Source organism: Nylanderia fulva, unplaced genomic scaffold, assembly GCF_048542155.1.
Source record: "Nylanderia fulva isolate GAGA-0341 unplaced genomic scaffold, ASM4854215v1 Scaffold3, whole genome shotgun sequence".
Classification (NCBI taxonomy): domain Eukaryota; kingdom Metazoa; phylum Arthropoda; class Insecta; order Hymenoptera; family Formicidae; genus Nylanderia; species Nylanderia fulva.
This window is the reverse complement of record NW_028190368.1, coordinates 856,238-883,072: the sequence shown is the minus strand read 5'-3', so window position 1 is coordinate 883,072 and position 26,835 is coordinate 856,238. Positions and strand designations below refer to the sequence as shown.

The window sequence follows — 26,835 nt, the reverse complement described above, 5'->3', positions numbered from 1 at the left end:
ATTTGAGAAATGTGTATGAGAAATATTATTTACAAATTTTTACAAAAAGTGCATAAAAAACACGTGGTCAATGAAAAATAATATTTGACATTTGAGAAGAAATATTTAATTTAATATATTTATTTTTTTTTAGATGAAATTAAAATCGATATCTTTGAATTAAAATCTTTTCTAGAGAGAGTGATATCGATTATAACATCGCGGGAATATCGTGACTTCGAGACTCGAGTTTGACAGGAAAAATCGGAGCACCGCTGTCGAGAGGTAAGATTCTAAAGACGGTTGCGAATAGAGAAGAAGAGGGAGAGCGAAAGAGAGAGAGAGAGAGAGAGAGGGAGTGAGAGAAAGAGAGCGCTAGGTCATGGAAAGCGAAGGGGAAGAAGCGAGGAGAAGCCCGCAAATTGTCGTTTCCATAGTGATTTATACGCCGAGCTCGACCTGAAGGATCTTGGAGCAAAAAATCAGTGCAAACCCGATCTAAAATTTCGATTGAAGCGCGCTCTATCGATCGCAAAGCGAACCACTAGAATATATATTTACGATAACTCGAATTTAAAATTTCAAGAAAATAGGTGCAGCGACATCTAACGAGAAAAGATGGTACTTGATCGAGTTATTCTCGCCTGAAGGTAAGTCAATTTAACCTGCGAGTTGCAAAGAATCCCGACAGATGGCTCTAGCATTAACATTTTGAAGACGCGGGAGTTGAAATTTTTAATGTTTTAACATTTTTATATAAATATGTTTAGGATTGAAATTTTATGTTTGATCTTATTTATCTTCATTAAATAACTTGTCATCTATTTATCTGTGATTAGTTTTAAATTTTTATTTGTTTTTTGTTTCATCTAAAATTTAATTGACTTTCTAAAGTTTGATTTAATCATTTTATATACTATTTTTTTAGAAAATCGCAATAAAGAAAGAGAATTTTAAAGAATATCTTTTTTTGTACAAATAAACGATATGTATAAACTTTTTTCCATTTGCCTTTAGAGACGAAAAATAGAGGACGTAACCACACATGTATGAAGCAGCGCGTTTGTTGCATCGATAAACTGGTATTTTGCCAACACCGGTAATCGTGCGAAACGATGCTCCAATAATTCAATGCCATTCGGAGCTAACGGAATGCCGTTATCGTCTCCAATCGCGATCGACAAGTAAGTATACGCCGCATTACTTAATAATTAATTGATAATTAGCAGTTCCATTTGGCAAAAATAACGATATTATTTATAGTAATGTTTAGAGAAAACGAAGAAACTATATACAGTTGCTAAAAGCATCATTAGCTGATCCAATATGGCGCGACTTTTGCGTCTCCGAATTCTAAAAAAAGCGTCAGCATTTATGCGTTGGGTATTCGTTTTCAAAAGCGAAAGACGCAGCGACGAAAGGCTCCAGGAGCATCTCGTCGGCGCCTGCAAAAGCGAGAAAATTCAGTGAAAGAGTCACTTGTGCAGTGACAGTGCTTTCCAGGTTAGTAGACCGCGTGCGGCGAGTCTCGCTGTAAACTTTAAATCGCCATATTTATATACGACCGTCTCTCTCCCAGCGACTTTTTGTAAATACAAGCGCTCAACGGCGTAGTGACTGACTTTTTCCCAAAGAGCGAAAATAATCCATGAATTTAAGAAAGTTCACGTGAAACTATCTCGATGAAGCCTTTTCATGTTGATTCTTCACATATTCCAAAATTATTTTAAAATAACTTCCTTCGCGCGCGAATTACCGGACACCCTGTATATATATCCACGATTTTACCCCCGGTAGCAAGCAATACGTCATGTTGACGTCGAATGACGCCATTAAACGTCAAAACGACGTTCAATGGCGTTATAAACGTCATAATGACGCCAGTTTGCTACTTGGGACGGAACTGGAATTTCTAAATAAAGGTATCGGGCAAGGAAAAATATATCGGAGACGGGTGGTTCTGCCTTCCGGGTAAGAAACACGCATCAGCATCTTAGGCTTTTCTTCGTTTTCAGGAGTTACCACGTCGCAATACCCAGGCTACGTCACTGGCGGGGTCCTCGTGACACAGATCAACGGCGGCAACTATAACGGTATCCGTTGGTGACCTACTCTCGGCGAAGTCGCGCTCTCTCGGTCCTCCACCTTCGTCCTCTCTTCGTTTCGCGTCTTTCTCCTGGTTCTCTCCTTTCGTTCCAGGGCCGAGTATCCAACCGGGTCTCTACGCTGGGACTGAAATATCATATTTGTCAATTACGCAAAGATGTGTACTGTGAGCTCCTTCAAAGAGACGATTCTCCGTACTCTATACGCTAATTCAACGGTACGAAAAAATGCATCATCTTCCGCAGGAATTTGTCAAATACACGCGAGATAGTATATGCTGAACGACAGAGATGTATAATACATTTTAATAGCCAATTTGGTTTTTGCAGTTATCTAAATTAGAGAGTGTCGGACACCTTCGGCCGTTTTAATTGCCACCACCTCGTCCACTTTTGCTCGAGCGGAAACCATCAGCCGGGAATCAGGACGTGGGCGAGGCGAGATGGTCGGCCGCCACTGTGTGCCGTATAGCATCTTCTCTCCCGTACGTGGCTACACTTTTTCTTCCACGTGAGAAGCATCGGTACGGGTCGCGTATGGGCGGACGAGACCGGACCGCGGCTGATTACGGACAGACAGTAATGAAAGCGGCCTGCTTGTAGTAGGTAGGTAGGTGCGCGTCCGCCGTCTGTCATGTAGCCGCGCCGAAGCCGTCAATGAGACCGACAGCCGCCGCCGTTGCTGTTGTTGTTGTTGTTGTTGTTCCTCGAGCGTAACAGGGTGACGCAGACCCTGCGAGAGAGAGAGATTATTCAGAGTAGTTAAGATTGTCAAACGGTTCCACCGCGGGTCCAGCCGCTGGACCAGCGAGTTATGAGAGCGATCGCGCTCCTCGTTCTTCAGGTGAGCCTCTCTGCGACAACTCTTTATTTTTTCCCTTTTTTTTGTCTATGAAGATGAGTGAACCAAGTGTCGAATTTGCCTCTTGTAAGAGACAGATGAATCCAAAGAAGATGAGATGTATTTTGTAGGATTGTCTCTATAATTTTAGAGTTGCTTAGTTTCATATATTCTATCTCTACCATATCATTTTCTAATTAATTTCGTTTAGTAATTTATATAATCTGTGTCAAGTCTGTGTGAAAAATTTAAACATGTTTTCTAAGACAAATCAATTTTTTAAATTTTCTTGATTTTATCTTTTTTTTCTTGAAAATTAAAGTAGAACAGGTAGAGATAAAGAAACTAGAAGAGATTCAATGATCTTAGTATCGATCTTCTCTGGCTCGACAGTTGAATTTGCTTATTAATTAATTAACAGATTTAATTTTATTTTATTCGATTATAATTTTTATTGAGAAAAAATTAAAATAAAATTGTTTAATAAGAGTCAATTGTATACAATAATTAATAAGATATTGGACAATCCATGTTGCGGATTTGACATCTATGACATCATTCAACGTCAAAATGACGTACTTGCTACCTGGTTGAATTGCAGTTGCCGATGAAATGTCGCTGATTATTAACTATAACTTAATGATTGAATTTTATTATTCGATTAGTTTTTGTTAAGAAAATAATTAAAATAGTTAATCGCGCAAAGGAAATCATCGTTAATAAGAAAATAAGATTCATATTCGTGTTGCAGGCAGTGTTTGCTCTCATCTAAATAAAATTATATAGATGGTCATCTAAATGAAATTTTGGCGTCATCTTCTGTATCTTTTTACATATAGATAATAAAAATATGTATTATCTATATATATAATTTACTTTAATCTAGATATATATCAAATAAAATCATCATTTTATTATCTAAAATGAATTTACATCTATTTTTATCTCACCTTTATATCTAGTCTAGCTATGATTTTTAAATCGTCTAAGCATAACACTGATTGCAGGTGACCATCGCATCGCAGTTGACGAAATGTCAAGGCAGCAGTGGCGGGCCGAGCACGTTCGGATACGACGCGTCCTCGGCCTGCAGCAAGCCGTACTCGCGCGCAGGACGCGCGCACCACGAGGACCTGCCCTGTGACTTTCGCCGACAGAATTGGTGCACGATCGCCGGTAGCACGTATCCTTGGTACACCACGTCCATTTGCGTACACGTCTCTTCCGCGTTCCTAATTGATCGATATTTATATATTCTTTGAACTTTCGCCCGTGTTCGACATTCGTACGCGGTGTGGCGAAAGTTTCAGCATCGCGCATCGTCGTCCAAAAGTAAAACCAAAATCTGATTCGGAATTGAAAGAGTCGCGAGGAACGCAATTAATTTTGAAATCTTTGAATCGTCTCTTCTTTTTTTGCATGATACATTCCATATTCTGAATATGAGATGTAGTTTTAACATATTTTATTAATTTCAAATAATTAATTCTGATTTTATTCCACTTGTCTCGTATAAATTAAAATACAGAAATAATAAGAAAGAGAAAGAGGAATGAGGAAAATTTTGTACACGCGGAAGTATAAAAAAGTATCTGACCTTATAAAAAAAATTAGAACGTTTCATGAAATGCATTACTTGAAATAAGAAATATACAATTCTCACATTAGTTATGTGAGAAAAATTTTGAATCGTTTGATCATCTTCGTCAGTACAAGATTATGTTCTGTTGCTCGTTTCTAGGCACGCAGTACGTCGATTCGTACAGGAGAATCAGGGATTGATGAGACGCATGTACGGCGATGAGAGTTACATTAATATTCTGCGCGCGGAATTCGAGAAGAATGATATCGAATTAAAATACGATGAGTATCATCATCATTTCGCCGACGATCTTAGGTATGTCTCCTTTCTCTTGCAATTTCCCTCGACAATATCCAAGTAGCAATTATACATCATTTTGACGTCGAATGACATCATTAGATGATGTCATTTTGATGTTGAATGACGTCAATTTACTACTTCAGTTAGTTGCTTTCTTTTGAACTTCAATATATTTTTATTTCTTTTATTAATTTATCTCGTAAACGAATGGGTGTAAATTGTCATCTCACGTGTCGTGATTTTCAGACATTTCCAATATGACGACGATTACGAGTTGATCGGCAACGATCAGAAGCTGAACGCTGGCGAGAGTCGCGGATTCGTCAGTCGCTCCTTCAACGATCCCATCGCCAAACGACTAAACAAATTTCCGAAGCTCAGCGAGTACACCAGGCCGCACTTTAGACCCACCGAACGGACCACTAGTTCGACTACCTCGAGCACGAAGCTTCCCTCTTCGACTTTGTCTTCCACGTCGACCAGTGCCACGACTTTCAGTACGCCATTCTCGACCATGTCTAATACTACTGTAATAAACGTGGAACAGAAGCAGGAAGAAGAGATGAAGACTCAATCTCTCGTAACGTCAACTTCCACAAAGATTTCAAACATCACTACTGAGATTACTGAAGGTGTTGATGATGCTGCGGCGAATAATACAACGACAGCTTCGCCGAGCGTCACTGTGGCTCAAATCGTGAGAGAACAAAATTTTAGCATCAACGAGATCCCCGGGCAGAATGACAGGATCGACGAGGACCTAGATGAACTTGTTGAAGTGGCGCATTCGGAAGAAACAACCCTCAGAGAGGATACGACTTTGGAATCGGCCGGAATGACGTCGTCGACGACGACGACGACGACCACGACGAATGTCGTCAGTCTCACGGAGTCGTTAGTCGAGCGAGATGAGGAAGCGGAGGTCCTTGACGCTGCTACAAAGACAACCGTACATGAGGAAATAGTAGCTGCAGCAAGCAACGAGCAACAACAGTTCAGACCGCGTCCGGAGTATCGGCCGTCGAGCGTGGCCGAGTCAAGTGCTCCGGCAAGTGTCAGTGGACAACTTTATCAGGACGTCGCGGCGAAGGATCATCACGAGCAACCGGTGCTGAAGCTTAGAGGCGTGTAAGTATGATGATAGTCTTCATTTCATAGTCTTTATCCTTATAATAAAACTTGTTTATTAAACCAAAAATTAAAATATTTTTCTTTTATTTATACAAATTTTAATTCTTATAAAATATGTTCATTTGAAGATTAAAAAAAATATATGTAAAGCAATTTAACAAAGCTTTTTAGAGAAGTATGAAGAAAAAGAGAAAAATAAAAACTACAGAAGAAATATATAAAAAATTGATATAAAATTAATGTTAAATATGAGAGAACGAAGAACAAATTCACCGCAATTTTTAATATCTAGGAACGCCTGCCCGGTCAAAGAGGAAGTCGTTGCACCATTCTGGGCCAACAACACTCGCGGCGAGGTCTTGGCTCTCCTCAATCTCTATCCCTTCGAGCAGTACGTACATTGGGAGAAATGCACGTAAGTGTCATCGTTAAAGGAGAAATATAATTAAAGTGAAAAATATTACTTGTTAGATACTTAAAATTATTCTAAATTGCCTAAAATTGCAACAAAAAAGATGTCTTTGATTAAGGAAAAGTCTACATTTAGAGCAACCAAAATAAACATAGTTTTGAACAAAACGCTTAAAATTAAAATATTTAAAATTAAGATTGAATTAAGATTGAATTAAGATTAGATTTTGTTCTTATTTATTTTTCTGTTTCTTGATTTTTTCGATTCTCGGTTGCAGGCACGAGAACAAGCAAATGTACTGTCGTGACGGATGCAGATGCGAGCAGCAGTATCGGCTGCATCGGCTGCTGGCTTACGATCCCAACAACGAGTGTCGCGGAATTTTCAGCGATTGGTTCAAGTTTCCCAGCTGCTGCGTCTGTCGCTGTTACGATCTGCCATTAGAATTTCGAGTGACATCACGTTCACCACGCACTTCGCGCAAGCGACGAATCAAGGTGCAACCACCAATGCGGGACCGTTATCCGTGATTTAATTGTTTTCTTCTTGGCGAATTGCCAAATGACACGACGTGTGAAGAACGTCCCGCTAGATATAATCGTTCACAAAATTTCAAAAAAGGCAATCAATTAGTAACATCGTCTTTCTATTCAATTCAATTTAGAGATATTTATTATTGTTAACATTTATTCCTTTGTTAACAAATTTTCATATTTTTTCTATATGTATATATCAAATATTTTTTATATATTGAAGTTTTATACACATAAAGTATATGTTTGTAGATTTTTTGCATATTTATAAATATTTATGAAAAAAATATTTACGTAGTATCGTTAATGTTATTTAATATTTTATAAATTAAGCTAGAACAATGATATTTGTGAACGAAAGAATGTCATCCGAGAAAAGTATGATTAAATTCGAACAATAGAAAGTTTATGCCGTTATGACAGATAAAAAAATATTTTTTAATACATTTTTGCTTATACTATATAATCTATCGAAGCGATTTGTAAAAGATCCGATAAATTTGGCAAAATTATTTTTGCAAGCATAATAAAAAAATAAAATAAAGTTAAAATCATTCTTATTTAAAGAAACTTATTTTTTTACTTGCAATATAATTATTCATACAAATTTAATAATTTCATGGTTCATGATAAGATGGCGAAATAAATTTAAAATCAATGGAATATATTCGCTAGTTTGAAAGTACTTATAGGCTTTCTCTCTTAACACGATTATCGTATTTAGAATCATAACAATGAGAAAAGCGCACATATAAATATTAAAACAATTTAACGAATATAATAATACTGACTTATATGAATAATATATTGTTATATACTCTTTGGCAAATGTTATACTAATCAATATACTTTATCGAGATTTTAAGATCATGTATATATATATTTATTCTATGTATGCGCTCAAAGCTAAAAACTTTATGTAATAATAATATATATTTGATATAATTATTGTGTAGTACAAATAAGGCTCGTGAATAAAATACGCCATTTTTATACCATTCATATACTCTTCTGTTTTTTCGTAAATTGCGCATATAATTTATTGTATATTCTCGTAATTTAAATTATTTAATATAATTATAATTCTTATTAAACTTAAAATTAAGTTCATGCGCATTGGTGTGTGGATTATCCCGAAATAAAATAAGTCTGCGTGCTCGTTTCGTTATATGTCTGACTTTATTTTTCTTATTTCCTTTACATATCATCTCCGAAACAACGTTGCGTGTCTTACAAAGAAGAAGGTTCACAAACAGTAACGATCCTGAAAACGTTAATACTTTTTTTTTGTCTGTTTCGGACATTAGCGGGTGGCGCGGTGAATACAAGTCACAATAATACCGATTATATATATATAATATATGTGTATATCTTGTCGTACACATTCATTACTTGGTATTACAAACGTCATATTATTCGTATCCCATTGTAATATATATATATATATATATATATATATATATATATATATATATAATATGTACATGTTATATATAGTACATATACAGGATATTTTCGTATTCAGTCTGTACGCGACACTCTGTAATATTTAGTATAGAATATACGCGTTTTTTTTACGTATTCTCGTGTAACAACGTGTTATATAGGTAGTAAGAGACGTTGTAGGTGTGTATATTTGTAAATACCAGCTAAAAACATTTGGTATCAAAACTATTGCAGGAAGAAGAAAATAAAACGTCTTCAAAAATCTCACATGCCTTTCTCACATTACAGAGTTCAATCGCAGAATATCCGTATTAATTAATTATTACGTTAATGTAAAAAGGAAGCGATTCAAGCCTCTACTTTTTATTTCATTTATATCGAAAGTTGCTCATCTGACTCTCCTTTAAAGAAATTAAATCTAAATTGTAATAAACTAAGAATCAATTAAATTTACAAAAATCATTGCTACATTGTATGTAAAAATAAAATTCATAAACAGATTTAATTTGACATTTTTAGCGTCTGAGCTTTAATTTTCACGCTTAACAATACTTAAGGAAATTTTTCTTCTTTTTTTTTTAATTAGAAGTATGACAGAAAAGAAGAGAGAGAAAGAGAGGGGAAGACGCGATTCTATGATTCTAATGACGCAGAAAGACGTTTCATTTTCGACGTGCAGAGTAACACTTAAACGGGACTTAAAATATCCCGTGGATTATCTCGAGTACGTCCAATTTTTCTACGAACCAGCGCGCGAAATAGTTCACTTTTTATAGTCAGATTGTCTACGCACTAATTTCGCGTTCCGTCTAATAGCCGTACAAAGCTACCCTGCGGAAGACTATATACCCAATTTGTATAAAAAATATCTCTATTTCTTGGCACAATCACAAATCTCTTGTTCGTACTCGTATGATGCGTCGATCGAGCATTGCACTTTTTTATTTTTTTTTATTTTGACGAGTTCTATAAATTCCTATTTTATCGAGCTGCCTCATCATTTGACGTCTTTTTTTTTACTCCTTTATTTATCCGATAGAATTGGAACGGTGAAAAGCTATATATATATTGCATAGATCACTTTGGCGGATGTAAAAAAATCGCTTTGATAAATATATGATCGCAAAATTGAATAATCGTTCTGCTCAGATTTCTCTTCGAAAGGCCAAAAGGAACGCGCGATAAAATATTTTTTAAAGAAAAATTTAAGTATTGTCACACTATACGTCAAGTGTATTCTTATACAAAAGTTTTAAATATCCGATCGATATGTATTGCTCCATTTGAGATCCATTACAACGTATAATGTGTATACATGTCTTTAATAATTCAATCTTTTCCAATAATGTAAACATTAATTTTAATTTTACCCTCAACCGTAAAAATATATGAACGAATTAGATAATAAGAAAAATTGGATCTGAAAACTATTCTCAATACAAATGCAAGAAGCATTTTTCAATTATATTACACATTTTTATACGTGATATAAAGTTTATCAAAATTATATAATTAAAAAATTTATACATTAACACATAAATTTAAAATTACCTTGTTTTTGAAAGATAGAAGTTCATGTCTAAATAGATCACTTATTATTAAAAAGCAAAAACTCTCAACATTCTTATACATGTATAAACGAATTATGCAAATGCTTATATACTTTGATATTATTCTTGTTATCATAATTATATAATTTATATGCTAATTTATATCTGTTTCCAGAAAAATGCGCAATTTTTTTTAAATATAACATTTACCGGAAAAAGTGAAACTTTCCAATATCATCATCATAATAATGTCAAATTCTAATGAATAGTAACTCGCGTTATATATGTCGATTATTTATAAAATCTCATAACTGTGAATATATACGTTTGCTATCAACTATGCTATCATATATCTGTGAAACACGCGTCGAGAACAATTGGATAATTTATAAACATTAGCAGGAACGATTACAATTCGTCGATAATTTCGACGATATATATTTATGTATATATGTGTGTGTGTGTGTGAGCAGTTGTTCAAAATTTTATATTATATATATGCTTTCATCTAGTCAATAATAATAAGGTCGGCAAAAACATGTGACATCTCGTCATCCGAGATCCCTCACGGCAGCGGTTTCACTCTTATTGTTATCAACGTTCCTCGAAACTACCGATCGCTTAATTATTAATTATCAATAACGTGATGATGCTTTACGTAGCACGAACCTCCTCGGGGCTTCTCCCCATCGTATCAAGTTAATTGGAGCGGAACATTTTTGCAAAAAGTCCGGAGTTAATAGACCGCACTTTTTTCCTTCTCTCTATAACTTGCGACGACATTTAACGGATATGGAAAAGAAGTTAAATTCTCGGTTTTTTTTCTGCTTGAAAAAAGGGATAGAGACGGAAATGCGTACATATTTGAGATTCTGAATTACTAGGAATAACATAAGATGATTATGCTTTAGAAAAATGTTGAAAAAATTTCCAGTTACGTTATTGCTTTTTGCGGGTAAACAATCACATTTTCCTGTCACTAAGTAAACTTCTGCTTCAAATTTGTTTCTTTGCGCGTTTAATTAGAAAAGCGTCTCTCGTTACTTTCGCCTGCAAAAGTAATGACATACCTAGATAATTGCATAACATTCACATGTCTCCTCTTCATTAAGCGAGTAGTATCTCGATTTATTCCCGATCTAAGGAACACGTATCTTTTATATCGAGAGAAGTGAACGCACCCTGCATATCCGCTTAATAATTGAGTTAATATTGTAGAAACTTTTCACGTACAGCGTAATTCGGATAACTTTGGTATTCCTAATCGAGCTTAGTTTATTTCCCCTCCCAAGTAGCAAACTGACGTCATAAACATCAAAATGACGCCAGTTATTCGACGTCAAAATGACGTACATTTGCTACCTGGGCTATTTTTTCCACGTATTTTCACCAATATCTAAATATCGTGCCTTCATCACTATCATAATAGACAGAACACATGATGGTGAACTTAATCTCGCATGCTTGAGCGTAAACGCAAGTGCAAATTGAGCAATCTCGTACGTGGCAGGGGTATAAATATTCTTTCCTCAGAAATGTTCGTTCTTCACTGTCAAACTTATCCGGATTCTGCTGTAAACGGCGAAGTTTCATGCGATGATTAGTATTTCATGCTTATAATAATATGTGTCAATCTTCGGATTATGCATTAATTAATATCACACTTCAAACTACGAACAAGTATTCTCATCACTTAGCAGTAAAAATCCGTCAACTGGCAAAATAATACACCACTTTCGTATAAAAACAGCGACATTTCTTTACGTCTCTTCCTAATTTGCTAATTCCATAAATTACAAATCGAAAAATAATGTTTCATTCTTTTGATTGTTACGATAACATTCGGTGTAAACAAAAATACTCCGTTTCTCTCGGATTTGATGATTAATATAGTTTAGTATGTCTATACGCATTTTACATTCTTACCAAATTATATATATACGTATATATACATATATGTGTATATGTATCTATGTACACGTGTACATTTAATAAGAATATTAATTATGACGATATATATGTTCGTTATATAATGTGAAAAATGTACAATAAGTTTCAGATTATAACGAAAGAAAAATTAATAATTTGGATATATCTCGTATTTTCAATCACTAATTAATAATATCTGCGCCATAAATATTTCCTGCAGCATTACAATATATAACGAACATCATTAAGACACTTGAATAATTTTCTTTTTGCGACCTCCCATGCTCTTCATGTATCCCAAGACGCAATGACATGGAAAAAAGAAAGTTGCGTGTATCATTTTGCCCGTTTTTACGGTAATATGTGTAGAAGATATAAAGTCAATATAAATTGGACAGGACGAAGATAGACAGTACGGCGAGGAGATAGTGACGTCGTTAGAACGAACGGCGATAGACAGCACTGATTATTATTTATCGTATATATATATATATATCGGTTGATTCGAGTGCGATCTTGGCAGGTGGCAGGTCATAAGAATACTAACAATAAGATCAGTCGTGATCTGTACGAAAATCGCAAAGTCGCATTAAGAGTAATTCCAGATAGCAAGCGTACGTCATTAGACGGCAAAGTGATATCATTTTGACGTTTAATGACGTCATAGATGGCAAAGTGACGTCATTTTGCTACTTGAGGTACAACGAAATAGCGAATAACGCAACTTGACGATTTCTTGCTCTTGGCGTGAACGAGGGCGAGGAATAAATCGAACTCTATGAGATAATACTCATGGAACAATTTTGTGCAATTCTTACTGCGAAGAAGGACTAATTGAATGATTGCTGCATTGGTTCTCGATTCGATTAAGTAAGTCACAACCGATCAATTCCGAGCCAAGTGCAACCTACCTAATATGACATATTCGTGCTGGATTTGACTTCTCCCTCAAAGTCGCTGATATCGATATCACTGTTATATATATAATTTATATTATAATTAACTTTTTTGCTTCGAAAAACCACGTGCTTATACGATGAAAAATATTGAAAGTGCATTGTTATACACATTTGTGTATAACGTATATACTCTATATGTATAAGTATTGCCCAAAATATGTATGTTTTATATCGCGTATATGTATAATATATATTTATATATGTAAAAGGATTGTTAAGTTGATATGTCATCGAAGGAGTAATATGCTACGTGTATCACAGTGCTGTGTGATTGAGAGAGATTAATCATAGCAGCGCTAAGTTTCTGTTTTTTCATTTTTTGTTTGTCGTTCTCCTCGTTCCCCTGCTTTGATCCACATCGAACGAGTGTTTCCGATTATTTCTCGAGCTTTACATACTCAAAATTTCCCTATACGATCAACATTATTCGAAAAGAGAGCAATTCAATCCCCCGGTTAAAAAGAGACAACTTTTTACGTATATTATATGTCATATTTTACTCTCAAACTCGTAAACAAAGAAAAAACATGTTCATTCTTCTCCAGAAATATATTTCCTTAGAAATCGTTCGTTGGTATATAAATTTTTTTACGGCCACCATCTCTGAGTTTCCATATTCGCGCGGTAAAGTGTGATTGCTTTTTTCTATTTTTTTTCATTAAAGACACCAACCAAATATCTTGGTCCCTATACACATTTAAATACACATTTGAAGAAAAAAACATTGATTGCACAGGACATTTACTCTCCCTGATTATATCAAAAAGTATATATCTATTGCTTCTCTGTATTAAATGCGCCACACACGCTATTATAATGCAATACCAGTAAATTTAATCACAATCCTTACGAGTTAGCGTTAGTATCCCTTTAGTTTTTGGTCTCGCTTCTAACTTATATGTCTAGATATTGTCTCGTTGGAAAACAAAATGTCCTCGCGTGAAAACCAACAAGCTCGCTTTTCGCGTTTCTTCAGCATTTCTTTCTTTTTACTATTCGTTATACGATCAGTGACAGATATATGTATATATATATATCTAGATCCTCGTTCACGTACATGATTATTATATCGTATTATCACAAGTACTGAACTGCTTCTAATTGCTTCATAGAAGATGATGATTCGCAATGAGAGAAGCTGATTTCTCATAGTGTCGAAAAGGTTTCGAACAAAGAAGAAAAAGTTTCGTCTCTTTCGTATCGTATATATATAATTTTTACGGATACACCTACTCGTGTATATTCTTATTCTTGTATTCCGTAAAAAAATTACGCCCGAATTACTATCCTCGAAGTAATCGGATGCATCTATCAAATTATGAAAAAAAAAGAAAAAAAATAACAGTTCAGGTACAGATACGGTTAACTCATACGTACTAAACAATCGTAAATTATAAAATTACAATGATTTAAAAAATATTCCCTAAATCATATATATATATATATATATATATATATATATATATATATATATATATTTCTCTCTTCTTTGTAGAAAAATCGTATTTACAAATAATATTATGTAAGAACGTACAAAGATATATGTATCCACATTTTCGCGTCTTTCTCGATCTACATTTTTTTAAGGATATATATAAATCAAACTCGCTTATATATAAGCTCGTTTTCAAGAATAATGTAGTGTGAATTCGCGAAAACTTCAATCTCAAGAAAGCAATCGTGTGTATTGTTACGAGAAATTATTCGTTATTAAGTAGTAATAAGTGTTAGTTTTTCAATTTCATCGACTTCGCGTTTGACTATTGCAGATATTGCAAATCGATATTTAAAGTTTTTACAATTGCAAAAGAATAACTATTGAGCGTACGTCAATTCCATTTTTACACGTTGACATTTTACACTCTTTCAATTCCTTAATTTAATAATTCTCTTAACCCCTCAAACACTTCATTAATAAGTGTCTCTCTTTCTCAATTATTACATAATTAAAAAAAAAGCAATGTACAAAGCATACACTAAAAATTAATATTACAAACTTGCATAGATTATCAATTACAAATAAGTAGCGCTTTCTTTTCTTTATACACACATATATATATATTTTTCTTATATGCTACTTTTATGTAAATTACTAAAATATATATATATATATATATATATATATATATCTTTATACATATAGCAATTTACATAATGTAAGCAATTTTCCGTCAACTTTGTGCTTTCTTTTTTCTTTGTACATCAGTTTTGGTTTGAGGGGTTAATTAATAATATACAATCGAGCCATCGCGAAACGGCTGTATAATTTATTTTCTAATCGATAAACGGTTCGTCAATGTTAATCCACCAATTTTCTAACGGGCCATAATACGACGAGTGTTTTTATACCGATCCACTTATGGTCTCGTATGAATTATTGGTTTCCTGAACCATTAGCTGCATTTCCCGTTGCATTGCTTGATTATGCGATCAAAGATCGAAAAGCAAATTGGCTATTGAATTGTTTGGTATTATTTATCTAATAGTAACAACGAGCGAGTATTTAAAAACAAAAAATCAAGCACCAATCATCTAATATGTCACTGGTTATTTCTCAAGAAAGTCAATTCCGAAAGAACGCGAAGGAAAAATAATTTCCTTCAATATAAATTCATATACTTTAAGAATAGATCTGATAATCACACATATACAGATGAACTATATATTATATACTGATATAGCGATGCGGACAGCGTAAAATAAATCCACATAACTAAAACACGAGATGATGATTAGCGTTTGAAGTAGCAACTTAAAGAAATGCGACAAAGAACTGAAATATACGCGTATGTACCTGTTTTATATTGCGATAATGTAACGAGCTAAATGCGCTAAAGCAAAATGGAGAGATTGGTAGAAACTCGAATTATCACAACCAAATTGAGCGATCAGCATAATTAAAAGTGGCGGTTTTTCGTTAAGCGGAAGATGCTTGGATCGCATCGCATCCTCCTTTGGAAAATCAAGAGACCATAAATAATAATTGATTTTGCATAGCAAACTTTTTGCATACGTGTACGACGTAAGGGCCCCCTGGTGGAATTTAGATTGACTTCCACTGCGGCTTGTGGGGACCCCCCCTTTTATGTCAGGGACCCCCTCTAGGAACCCACAGCGCTTTGCTCTGCTCGTCATCTACCGCGGCTTTCACCTGCGTGCATATATACGCCACGCTCACGCCTGCCGGAATCACGGCTGAAATATTTTTAATTGAGTAAATATCCGCAATATATTCATGTTAATATGTTATAATAAATATTAATCATCATTTGCTTTTAATTATATACAATCTCTATTAATCTATATCATAATATTAACATTTTATTTTCATAAAATTGTGCTGCAATAAACCGATATTTGAAATCAAAATTAAAAGAAAAAAAAGGAAAAAATTGCGAATAATCGAACATAAAACATGTTTATTAAACTAATCTGTTCTAATACTGCGCAATAAGAGCAAGCAGGTATATATAAACTGTGTATATTTCTCTTATACATATAAATAAAACTAGAAAATATGATTTGCTTACCAGAAATATGCTGCTTATACTCTCCTTCTATCTTAAGCGATTGCTCAAACATCTCCTTCGCGGCTTTTGTACTGATTTTGTCGCTCGGATATCTGGAATCTTTTACCTCCTTAATTTGCGTCCTATCCTTGAATTTTATCAACAAAACGATAGGATAAATTTGATGTTTGTGCAGCCTGTCGATGGAAGCCATCGACACTTCCAAAATACAATGTGTATTCTACAACAAATATAAATATACATTTATATATTATTAATTTTATCATTATTATAATTATATATAATAAACACAGTACACACGCACACACACACACACAAAATATCATTTATAATATTACTTTACCTTCTCGCATATATCTTTAACGGCTTGTACAGTCGTGCATTCAAAGTAGCTACCCTTTTTCCTGTAATCTATATAGAGCGAATCGCGCAAGCCTTGTTCCAGAGTCGACTGCGAACAATGCATTGCCTCCGCTAGACATCTAGTAAACTGTCCCGGATAGTCCTGCAGAAGTTTCGTTATCACGCATTCGCTAAGCGGACCGATTATCAGCACAGGTCTCAAAGTTGGATCTGTTAACAGTAAGAAATCTTTTATTAGTAATAAATCAGCCATATATAAGTCTAAAAGATGTATTGCACAAACAATATCGTGAAATTATTGTTATAATTAAGAATTGTAAGATTGTAAGCACGTACAATCGAGCCTTTCAACGCGCTGATAACTCGCCGGGAGAGTATCTTCGTTCAACGTTCCGCTATCGCTGTACCATCCCAAGTTGACTCCGGTGAGATGCGACAGTTCCTTGGTGCTGTCTCTACTGGTGCTTCCTGCCGAACGGGGTTGCTTTTTCCGCCGGAAGAAGCTTCTCCTCGCGCTTGTGTTGCTACGTTTGCCGGCATCCTGTTCTAAATCGCCCAGAGAGCGCCGCAAGAGCAACTCTTCCTCGACTCTGTTAATGACAATAATAATCTGTTAATAACAATAATAAATTATACATACAACTCCCTCACAATCAGTTTAAGTTGCGTATTGATTGAAATAAATTATTGACCATCCTTTTTTTCTCTCTTTGCTTTTTAAATGTTAATACAGGGTGTTGTTAAAAGATCTTATAAAACTTTAATCGCATATATTTTCCTCCTTCTGAGATGACACAAAGTGAAGTACCTTCATAAACTTAATAATAATTGTTTGTATCAGATAAGGTGTTTATCATTACTATAGTTCAAATTATTACTACAGTGATTGAACTAAATAGGCCTATGAAGATACATAAAGTCATTCTGTTTGGTCTTTTTTCAATACCATGTATAATATAGATTCTATAAGAATGCAACTTACTTAAATTTGCTGGGGATTATCCCGCAAGTTTGTCTACGGCCGGTCTGATCGACTATCCAAGCACGCCAGTGGCCTGGGGTGCCATTAAACATGGTATTATCCACATACAAAACGTCGTCCTTGTTGAAACGTAGCTGCAGGCTGTCGCCCACCTCACCGGTTCGATCGAACAATGCCTTGACGTAGAAGCTATCGCCCGGTTTGTCCTTGACTTCGTTATATCGCTCGATCATGTACTGAGCGACCATCGTCACCTTATCCGCTGGTCGTGCCAACTCGAGGGCGGCTTGCTCGGCGGTCGCTTGTCTCAGATCCACGCCGTTGTACTCTAGAATTCGGTCGCCGGCGAATAGGCCGGCCTCCTCGGCGAGACAACCCGGTTGTACGGAATGCACGAAGATCCCGACGCCGTTTCCGCCCACCAGCGATATACCGAGATTCGAGCACTTTCTGGTCTCGATCAGCAGATACCTAGGCTCGCCGCTGGGCGGTGGCGGTTTTCGGTTCAGCTCTTCCTGCGTCGGGCTTCTCATCGCATTCTGCCGCAACATTTGCGCGCGATTGAAACGATCCAACGTGGCGGCGCTGCTAAGTCCCGGCTTGCGGATGTTGATGTCCAGGGAAGCGGAAGGTCGCATTTCGCGCTGTCGCTCCACAGTACTTCTCACATCCAAGGAGGCGGACGGTCGCATGTCCCGCTCGACGCGCAGGCTGCTCATGACAGGGGCGGCGGTGGTGACGGCGGTGGCGGTGGCGGCAGCGGAAGTGGTGGTGATGGTGATAGTAGTGGTGTCGCGTTCCGGCTCCTCCCGCTCCAAGGTCTCCAGCTTGCGCGGCGCTTCCGGACTGTTGCACGGTGTCGGGGAGCCGCTGCGACTTCCGGCCGCAACCCCGTCAGCGGCTTCCGACGAACTCGAGGACGAACCCGCTTCTAATTCGGTGTATTCTTGCAAAGAAAAATGCAAGAGAAAAAATGAGATATGTGTTTTGATTAACGCTAAAGCTACATTAGACAAATATCCTGTAAAATTCGAATTCTCCGGGTAGTAAATTGGAATTGCATCGACGAGAAAAAGAGGAAGAGAGAAAGTGCGTAAAACATGCTAAAGATTCTTCAAGTGCCGTCTTTTTTCACGAGGATTATATATCCTATACTATTAATGCTTCGGCGCGGAAAAAGACAATACTCACTCTCCGGACTATACTGCACCAGCATTGTAATCGAGTTACCGCACTGACGTAGAACGTTGGCGGCCAGTTGATAGGTCGCGCTTCGCATGTTGATGCCACAAACCTCCAGCAACTGGTCGCCGATCTGCAGGCCGACCTGGGCCGCCAGGCTGTGCTCGTGCACGGTGGAGACGAACACTCCACCGCTCTTCAGACATTGAATCTGAATGCCCAGTGGTTCCACTGACTTGTCTATGTGCACCATACGTAGTTCACCGGGTGCCGGGCGCGACTGCGAGTAATAGTAATCCGGCATACTCGCGCGTTTATGCTGACTGCTACCTCTTACGGTCCCGCTGCTGCTCTCGGTCCCGCTGGTGCCCGGGCTCAACACTTCCACGTGGAACGTCGGCATCGGACTGCCTCGCTCAGATGTTCTCTCTATGCTACCGGTAGACAACTTGCCAACGCTGCTCTTGGACGTGACGCTGGTGTTGGACGGTATCCGGATACGCTGGTCCTCCTTGCGACCCGGCAGAGTACCGCCTTCGTATCCGTGTAGGTAGGTAGGCGTGTCGCAGGATGTACCGAGCGGCAATGCGCGTGACTTGTGATAGTGCAGATCTACGGAGGGGGTGTGCAGGTGATTGAAGGCGGTATACGGGATGACCCCGGTCTGCGAACTCGGTCCGGGACTGTACGGGGGCTCGAAACAGTAGGTACGTGCGTCAGGCAGGCCTATCGATTCGCCGGACTGCGCGGACGGCAGCGACGGCGGCGATGGATAACGCGAGGGTAAGGAGTGATTCTGGTGCGTAGAATGCGGATGGGAGTGCGACGACGTGACGTACGGATGATGCGTGGGAAACGGAAAGTTACCAGGTGCCAGTTGCTGGCGCGACGCCGGACCGCTGGTGGTCGACGTCGCGGACGTGGTCGAGCCGCCGATACCGGACGAGTAGAGCTGCGAGTGTACGCGGTTATGCTGCAGCGTGTCCGTGGTCATTTGGGTGTCGCTGCTGCCGCCGGTCGTGTACTTCTGCGGCCGTTTGTTTCCGTAGTACGTGTCGATGTCGCGACCGACGCCGCCGGACTTGACCGAGAAGTCGATGCTGGTCTCGGACGGCGCCAGCGCAGAACCGAGTCGTCCGGTCTCCGACGTGCTGCTCTCGAATTCCGTCGACGGTGGCTTCTTGCCGCCGTCGATCGGGATCTCCTTGAACTGCACCGCCGGAGTGAACGACGATGGCTTCTGGTTAAACAGCTGCTGTCCGTTCTTGCTGAAGTTTGGTAGCGGCGTCTCCACTGCTTTGTAAACGGTATGACGATTATTGACATTGGAAAAGTTGGTGAGGGATACGGGATTGGAGATACGATTATAATTGTAATTCTCGTATTTGGGTAAGAGAACACTGAGAGGGAAACGTTCTTTCGATTTGCGTGGGTGCAATATAGTACCGGTCCCATTCTGTATGAGGGGCACGCCTCGTGCCTTCGGCCACGTGCCGCCGTTCTTCTCGATCTTCTCCGCGGCCCGTCGCTTGCTGCGCTTCAGCACGCCGTTGTTGTTGGTGTTGCTCGCCTTTTTGTGGTAGCTGTCGATCACCGAGTCGAGTTCCGCTATCGCGTCCTGCTCCTGCTCGAATGTATTCGGACTAGAATTGCGGTGGCCCTTCTTCTTGTTGTTATCGTCGCGCTCCTTGCTGTGCTTGCGTCCGCGTACTATGTCGATTTTCTCCCGGAAGTTGTCCCAAGCGTTGCTGATGCCACTCGACTTTTCGCCGCTCAAAGATTTCGCGGCCTTATACGCGTTTCGGTCGGCGAAATTCGTCGACAGGTATCGCCTGTCATAATCGTCCGATGAAGCTTTCAGCATCATTCTTTCTTGTTCGGTTTGTGAACAGCTGTTCACCATCTTTTGCTTCTCCGCAAAGCTGCCGCCTATCGCCATCGTTTCCGAACTGGCGGCAGACGCTATTGAAATACCCTTCAGGGTCGTGATGGTTAACACGTCCACGGTGTCGTCGTTTAAGATTGCCATCGCTTCGTGCGCCGTAGTAACGGTATCCATCGGTTTACTATTAATCTAAAAATACATTTTTAAATCTAGCGTTAAATAGACGTCACATTTTAGACATCATGAATGTATATATGGAATATTTCCACCACACAGTCATAGAGAGATTATTTCTTTATCTTTTTTTAAATTAAGGTAAGTCAAATTGATTTTTCATTCAGAGAAATCAAAATTTAAGCTTTATTTATTTTATCTGGTCTATTTTAAGCCAAGAGATAAAAGAATAAAGTATTTGTATGGCAGGACAGTTTATGAGATTAAATCTATTAATTTACACATACTAAAATGAGACATATAATAGATTTGGAGCAAACTGTTCTTCTACGTTACTTACGTTTAATACTCTATCTCCTACGGCGAGGTTTCCATCCTTTGCGGCCAAACTGCCGGGTGAAATCTTGGAGATGTAAATTCCGAGTTCCAGAGTTATGCCGTGCGGCACCGAACCGATGGACAACTGCGTGGTTCTCAACGGACGTCTGGTTATTCGGCGCCTCTTCACGATCAGAGTTACCGGATTCATGGAAGACGAACGCAAAGTCTCCAAGATCACGCGCGTCGACACGGACGTGCAATCGACGTTGTTCACTCGCACGATGCAATCGTTGAGTCGCAGCTTGCCGTCGAGGGCGCTACCCTGCGTCACTTGCGCGATGTAGACACCGGTGTCGTTCGGATAGTACGGACTGTCGCGGCCGCCAACCAGGATCAATCCCAGATCGTCGTGATCCGAGTCCATGCAAATTCTGCCGGGCTCCACGTGAATCGGAATCATCTCCCAATCGTTGCCCTCGTCGATCTGCGCCAAATGGCTGGTTCGCAGCGCATGATCGCTGTATTCGATCTTCTCCTTCAAGTCCTTCAATTCCTTCGACGCCTCATTTCGTTGCTTTTTGATGTCGTCGGAATCACGAAGAGCGTTGGCTAGTTCGGAAACTGCGCGATCGCGTTCCTTTCGCAATTTGTCGCACAGACTTCTTATGCCCTCTCGCTCCAGCACTATCTTGTCGCGCTCACTGAACGCCCAGTCCCTCCTTCTTTTCGATACTTCGGCCTCCTGAATGGCCTCCTCGAGCTCCACCTGGAGCGTATCCACGGTCTTCCTGAGTTTATCCAACTCAAGGTTGGCTTGCTCCAAATTATCCATGCGTTGTTTTTCTCGTGTCGCGTAATCCCTTGGGTTCGACTCTTTCTCGGCCTCCTTGCTGACGCTGTCGCGTTCGCGGCTTAACGAGTTGACTTCCAAACGATGTTTGTAGTCTCTGCTGGAACCATCGCCGGTGTAATCGCCGACCTTCTGCTGTAACTCATTGCACAGCTTCAAAGCTTCGTCCCTGTCTTGCAAGGCGGACGAGATCTCTCTCTTCAACGTCTCGATTTGATAAGATAAGGTTTTCTTCTGGAAATAAATTGCCGTCGATGTAATTACGTATAACAGATATCTTTTATAAATAATGTAAATCTCTCGGATTCCCTCAGATTTTCAACAATCTTATTTCCAAATTTCTCTGATCGATCCGTGGAATGAGATTTTCACTAATTTCGAAAAATAAACGTGTATAATAATGCAAGAAATTGTTTCTCTTTATCTTTGACTTTTGTTTTATGTTGCGTCAAGTATAAAATAAGTAGTGTTAATTTCTAGATTGAAATCCATGAAAGTTATACACGCGACAAACTGTGAGTTTCTCCAAAAAGATAATTATAAAATTAAATAATTGCTTCATACAGACGCTATCGTATATTCTTGTAATCATTCGCGATAACGTTTATTACAAAATAGGTAAACGCTTCAACAATACCGGAAGAGTACATTAAGATAGTGTTGATAAAGTGTTGATAAAGTTCGAATTTAAGTGCTTTTGGAAGGTGATTAAAAACTAATCTAACAATATCATGCTACTCTTTCTTCTCCATACGAAAAACAAATTTAATAGACGAATTAAAAAACAAATATATGAAAATTAATGACTAATTAGATGTGCGTTCCAATAATTGTTAAAAACAAGCCAAAAATAGAGCTATTACGGTTCTCTACAGCTATCTATACAGAATATGAAGAATAACGATGGTGGAATGAGAGGATAAATTAATAATATTTTCATTACTTCTTCCATGAGCTGCTTATTCTGCGTTTCCAGATGCGTGACTTTTGTGTACGCTTGTGTGAGATCGTCGCCCAACTTCTCGATCTCCTTGTGCACCGTGTCCCGTTCTCCCATAATTAGACTGTATTCCTGCAGAGCGGCGTTTCGTTCCTCGGTAAGTCTTTTCATATCCTTGCTGGCCTTCATGCGCAGCACCATCGCCTGATTGATCTCCTTCACCGCCTCCTCGTGTTGCTGTTGCACCTTGGCGAGCGCTTCGCGATACTCGTTTCTCTCTCTTAATGCAATGTCCCACTGACGAATCGCGGCGGTGCACTGTTGCTTCAGACCGTTTCGCTCGCGGACCGCGCTGTTGCGCTCCTCCAGGACGCTGTCGTACTGTTTCTTCAGCCTCTTGGCTTCCTCTTGCGACAACTCTAGCTGTATTTATCGCACACACGTAATGTTGTTACGTTAAATTTCCATTATGTCAGAATAAAACGTGTTGGGAGGGGAGAGAAAGATAACACGTAGATAGAAATAATCGAATATAAAATAATAAAATCGAAAAGGCTCTGATGTTTAATATAAATTCTGGCATAAGAAGAGCTAAGAAAAGCAAGATATTAGGTTGCAACAAAATTATTTTTAATTTCTCTGTATTTATTTTTGGTCCTTCCTTCAATTAGTAAAAGAATCTCGTGTATAAAATCGCATCCCTATACTCTATATTCCTGGTAAGTTAACAATTGATATGCCAAAGATGGACTTCCAAAAGAAGGAACGTTGAAAATAAATATAAAAGCAATTAAAAATAATTTTGTCGCAGCTTAATATCTGTCTGGCTCTTAGTAGCTATAGCTTGCTATTATAATCGGATATACTTGCCTTATTAACGGCAGAGGAATGCGACGCGATCAAATCGTCGTATCGTTTCCTGAGGGAATCGTATTCGTCTTTAACAGCTTCGTATTTTCGTAGCGCAGATAGATAATGCTGATTCATAGAATCATTGCCCGATGCATCGGAGACGAGAACATCTTGGTTCTGTATGCGCTGCAATTCCGAGAGTTCCTTCTGTAGGCTCTGCACCTCCCGGTCCAATCGTTGCTTGTCATTTGCGAGATCACTATATTTCGCCCGTAACGCGGAGCTTTCTTGGGATGTCGCTTCTAGTTGATTCATGACTGCTATATGTTGCCCCCGATAATACTCCAATTCCTTCATAGTATGCTCACACCTGTGTTTTGTACATTTTTGGGAGTTTTTCTTACAATGTACTTGAATCAAGATACATATCCTAAAAGCGAAGTTTCAAGCATATGTGAGAAAGATATGTGAAATGTGTGAATATATTAACTGAGGGAATATATATATATATATACATGCTAAAGTGAAAAAATAAGGAGAAATAAGGACGCAGGAGGGAGAAGCAAGGCGAAAAAAAGAAATGAAATAAAACCAAACCGTCTTATGGTATCGGAGTGCGTATGCCTAAGTAGTTGAAGCTGATGCATCGCTTGATCGCACTGAGCCTGCAAATTATCAAATTCGGCACTGCGACACTCGGGACCACCGACCGGGCTTCCGACACTGCCATAACTTCCGCTATCCCCCTCTGGTTTTGTGCCACCATAAGTGACAATTCCAACGGCAAACACGTCGAAAACATAATTGTAACTCAATATAAAAAGTGTGCATGAAAAATGACATACATTTGCTTTGGTGTAATAAATAAGAAACTTGTGGCAAATAAAAAAGAAATAAAAAAAAAAATACATACGTATAAAGAGAAAAATTGTGAAAAAAGATGTGTTTTGTACACCGATGTAATCTAATTTAATCATTCTTTAGCAATACGCATAATAATAATGCTACAAAGGGATGTCACATATAGAGAATATATTAAAAAAGAAAAAAAAAATGTGATGTACATAGAGATGTGTCTATATATGCACATGTATTTTTATAACTCTTGTTTAAAAATAATTCTTACCCATGTTAAGTGCACCATCTGGAAAATTAATTATAAACACCTGTATTACTTCAAGACATACATACCGATCATGTATAAAGGGAGAAGAGAAGCGCAAACAGAAGAAAAAAGCAGAAGTAAAACAAGTAAAAGTACAAATAATATCCGAATAGAAGCGCGTTAAAATTTCACAATGAAATTTAAAAGTCTGAATTGCTTGTTACACTAGATAGAACAACATAATCAGAGGTCTCGCTAGCTTTCACCAGGAAAGAAACTCTAGGTCACGCATCTAAGTACAAAGTGATTCATTATTTTCCTTAGAGCCAAAAAAGATTATCAACAATATTCCAAATTATATCGACATAACATCTCTGTTCCATCTCTCATTTACATCCAACATTTATTCATAATTCTTTCCTCATCGATGCATCTAGATACATGCAAATTTGTTCCGCAAGATCAAACAGAGAAAGTGATATGTTAAAAGAATCTTAATTACATTGAAAAACTAAATTGGAATTACTAATTACGATTTAGAATAGAATAGAAATCCTATAATTTTTTCTCTCTCGAATCACTCTCTTTGAAAGAGATATGCCAATATTTCAAAAGAACGCGTATAGAACGTGAAGCGAAGTCCCTCGAGAGCTTCTCTCGCCAAGTTGAATTTTCCGATAAAAATATTTCTGCGGCGGCGAGACGGCGGTGTAACGAGAACGATAACGTGTCGTCCTGACGTCGTAATTAAAAATACAATGACGCGCTGACGTTAGCCGTAACGCAAAGACACATTATCGAGCCGGAGAGCGCGATGGCCGTTATTTTTTTTCTCCCTTCTACAAAGAAAAAAAAAAAAGAAGAACAGAAGAGAGGAGCGGAAGAAGACGAAAGAGAGGAGAGTTGAAAATAAAAAAATCTCGACTACTCACCGCTACTTCCAGCACTGTCCAAGGAGGATGCGCCAGAAGCCATGGCTCTCCGCGCCTGGATCACGGCTCTAGCCGCGGTTTCACGGGGGAACTCGAGAGAGTGCGAGTTGTGCGATCACCATCTACCAATACGGACGCTCGTCCTCGTACGACCAAGTACGAAGCGGGGCAGGTATCGCCTGGAAAAGTGTGCGCTATCGTACTTCACGGAAGAGCGAACCCTTTGTAAATTACTAAGAAGCAGCCTTCGGGATGACATTATGGCCACTATACGTGACACATAAGCTTTGTGTGTGTACACGGAGAATGGGAGAGGAGGGGGGAGGGCAATATGCACCTGACGCGCAACACATATATATATATGTATATAATATTATATCGAATTATTATATACACACCTCCTCCCGTTGTCGCCGTCGTCTACATCCCAACACACGTGTCTCGCGGCGTATCGTCCAAGGGATTTTCTTACGCATCACTTCTCCCGCGCGAGCGAGTGCGCGCTTAGCAGGAGTATCTGCCTCGGGAGAGAGAGAGAGAGGGAGAGAGAGCTCGGGCGGTCTCTCTCTCGCGCGCGCGCACATACATATACACGCCCGACCCGACTAACTGACCGAGCGACCGAGCGCGACACACACATACGCGCGCATATCGACGATGCGGGCTGGAGGGGAAAGGAGGACGTATGTTTTTCGAATGGACGTAATAGATATATAGATCGATCCTCGTCACCGTCCTTCTTTCTCCGGAAGCTACTCGAGGAAGGGAATGATGATGATGATGATGATGATGCTCCAGCACCAGCTCCGAAGTGCGAGGATCATCGGCGCGCTGGTGTGTATCGATCCCTCGATCCTCGATGTATATCTATGTCGATGATGATGATGATGATGATGATGATGATGATGATGACGTCTCACGAATTTTCACATTCGAGAGCTCTTCCCCGACG

The 26,835-nt window shown here is 38.6% G+C and overlaps 2 protein-coding genes across 7 annotated transcripts; one reads left to right on the top strand and one right to left on the bottom strand.

The window, feature by feature from the left end:
* The first annotated feature begins 1,035 nt into the window (after positions 1-1,035).
* On the top strand, positions 1,036-8,300 carry spz4 (Spaetzle domain-containing protein 4). 4 transcript variants are annotated; one of them, XM_029312980.2, is made up of 9 exons: positions 1,036-1,163; positions 1,253-1,482; positions 1,995-2,302; positions 2,415-2,569; positions 3,933-4,117; positions 4,667-4,822; positions 5,054-5,935; positions 6,231-6,353; positions 6,628-8,300. In XM_029312980.2, the coding sequence occupies exons 4-9, from the start codon at positions 2,528-2,530 to the stop codon at positions 6,878-6,880; spliced, it is 1,641 nt and encodes a 546-aa protein (XP_029168813.1). In that variant the 5' UTR covers positions 1,036-1,163; positions 1,253-1,482; positions 1,995-2,302; positions 2,415-2,527; the 3' UTR covers positions 6,881-8,300. The 4 variants fall into 4 exon arrangements, with proteins under 4 accessions (XP_029168813.1, XP_029168971.1, XP_085340625.1 ...); XM_029313138.2 differs by having other exon boundaries at positions 2,415-2,928; XM_085484499.1 differs by having other exon boundaries at positions 1,243-1,482.
* Positions 8,044-26,080, bottom strand: Dlg5 (MAGUK family member discs large 5). 3 transcript variants are annotated; one of them, XM_085484497.1, is made up of 12 exons: positions 25,884-26,080; positions 24,973-24,990; positions 24,444-24,594; positions 23,865-24,216; positions 22,998-23,417; positions 21,224-22,288; positions 18,834-20,898; positions 17,643-18,663; positions 16,997-17,250; positions 16,641-16,870; positions 16,298-16,517; positions 8,044-15,962 (listed from the first exon to the last, which is right to left on the bottom strand). In XM_085484497.1, the coding sequence occupies exons 1-12, from the start codon at positions 25,924-25,926 to the stop codon at positions 15,856-15,858; spliced, it is 5,946 nt and encodes a 1,981-aa protein (XP_085340623.1). In that variant the 5' UTR covers positions 25,927-26,080; the 3' UTR covers positions 8,044-15,855. The 3 variants fall into 3 exon arrangements, with proteins under 3 accessions (XP_085340623.1, XP_085340624.1, XP_085340622.1); XM_085484498.1 differs by having other exon boundaries at positions 17,643-18,588; positions 25,884-26,009; XM_085484496.1 differs by lacking the exons at positions 22,998-23,417; positions 23,865-24,216; positions 24,444-24,594 and having other exon boundaries at positions 17,643-18,588; positions 25,884-26,009.
* Positions 26,081-26,835: the final 755 nt, after the last annotated feature.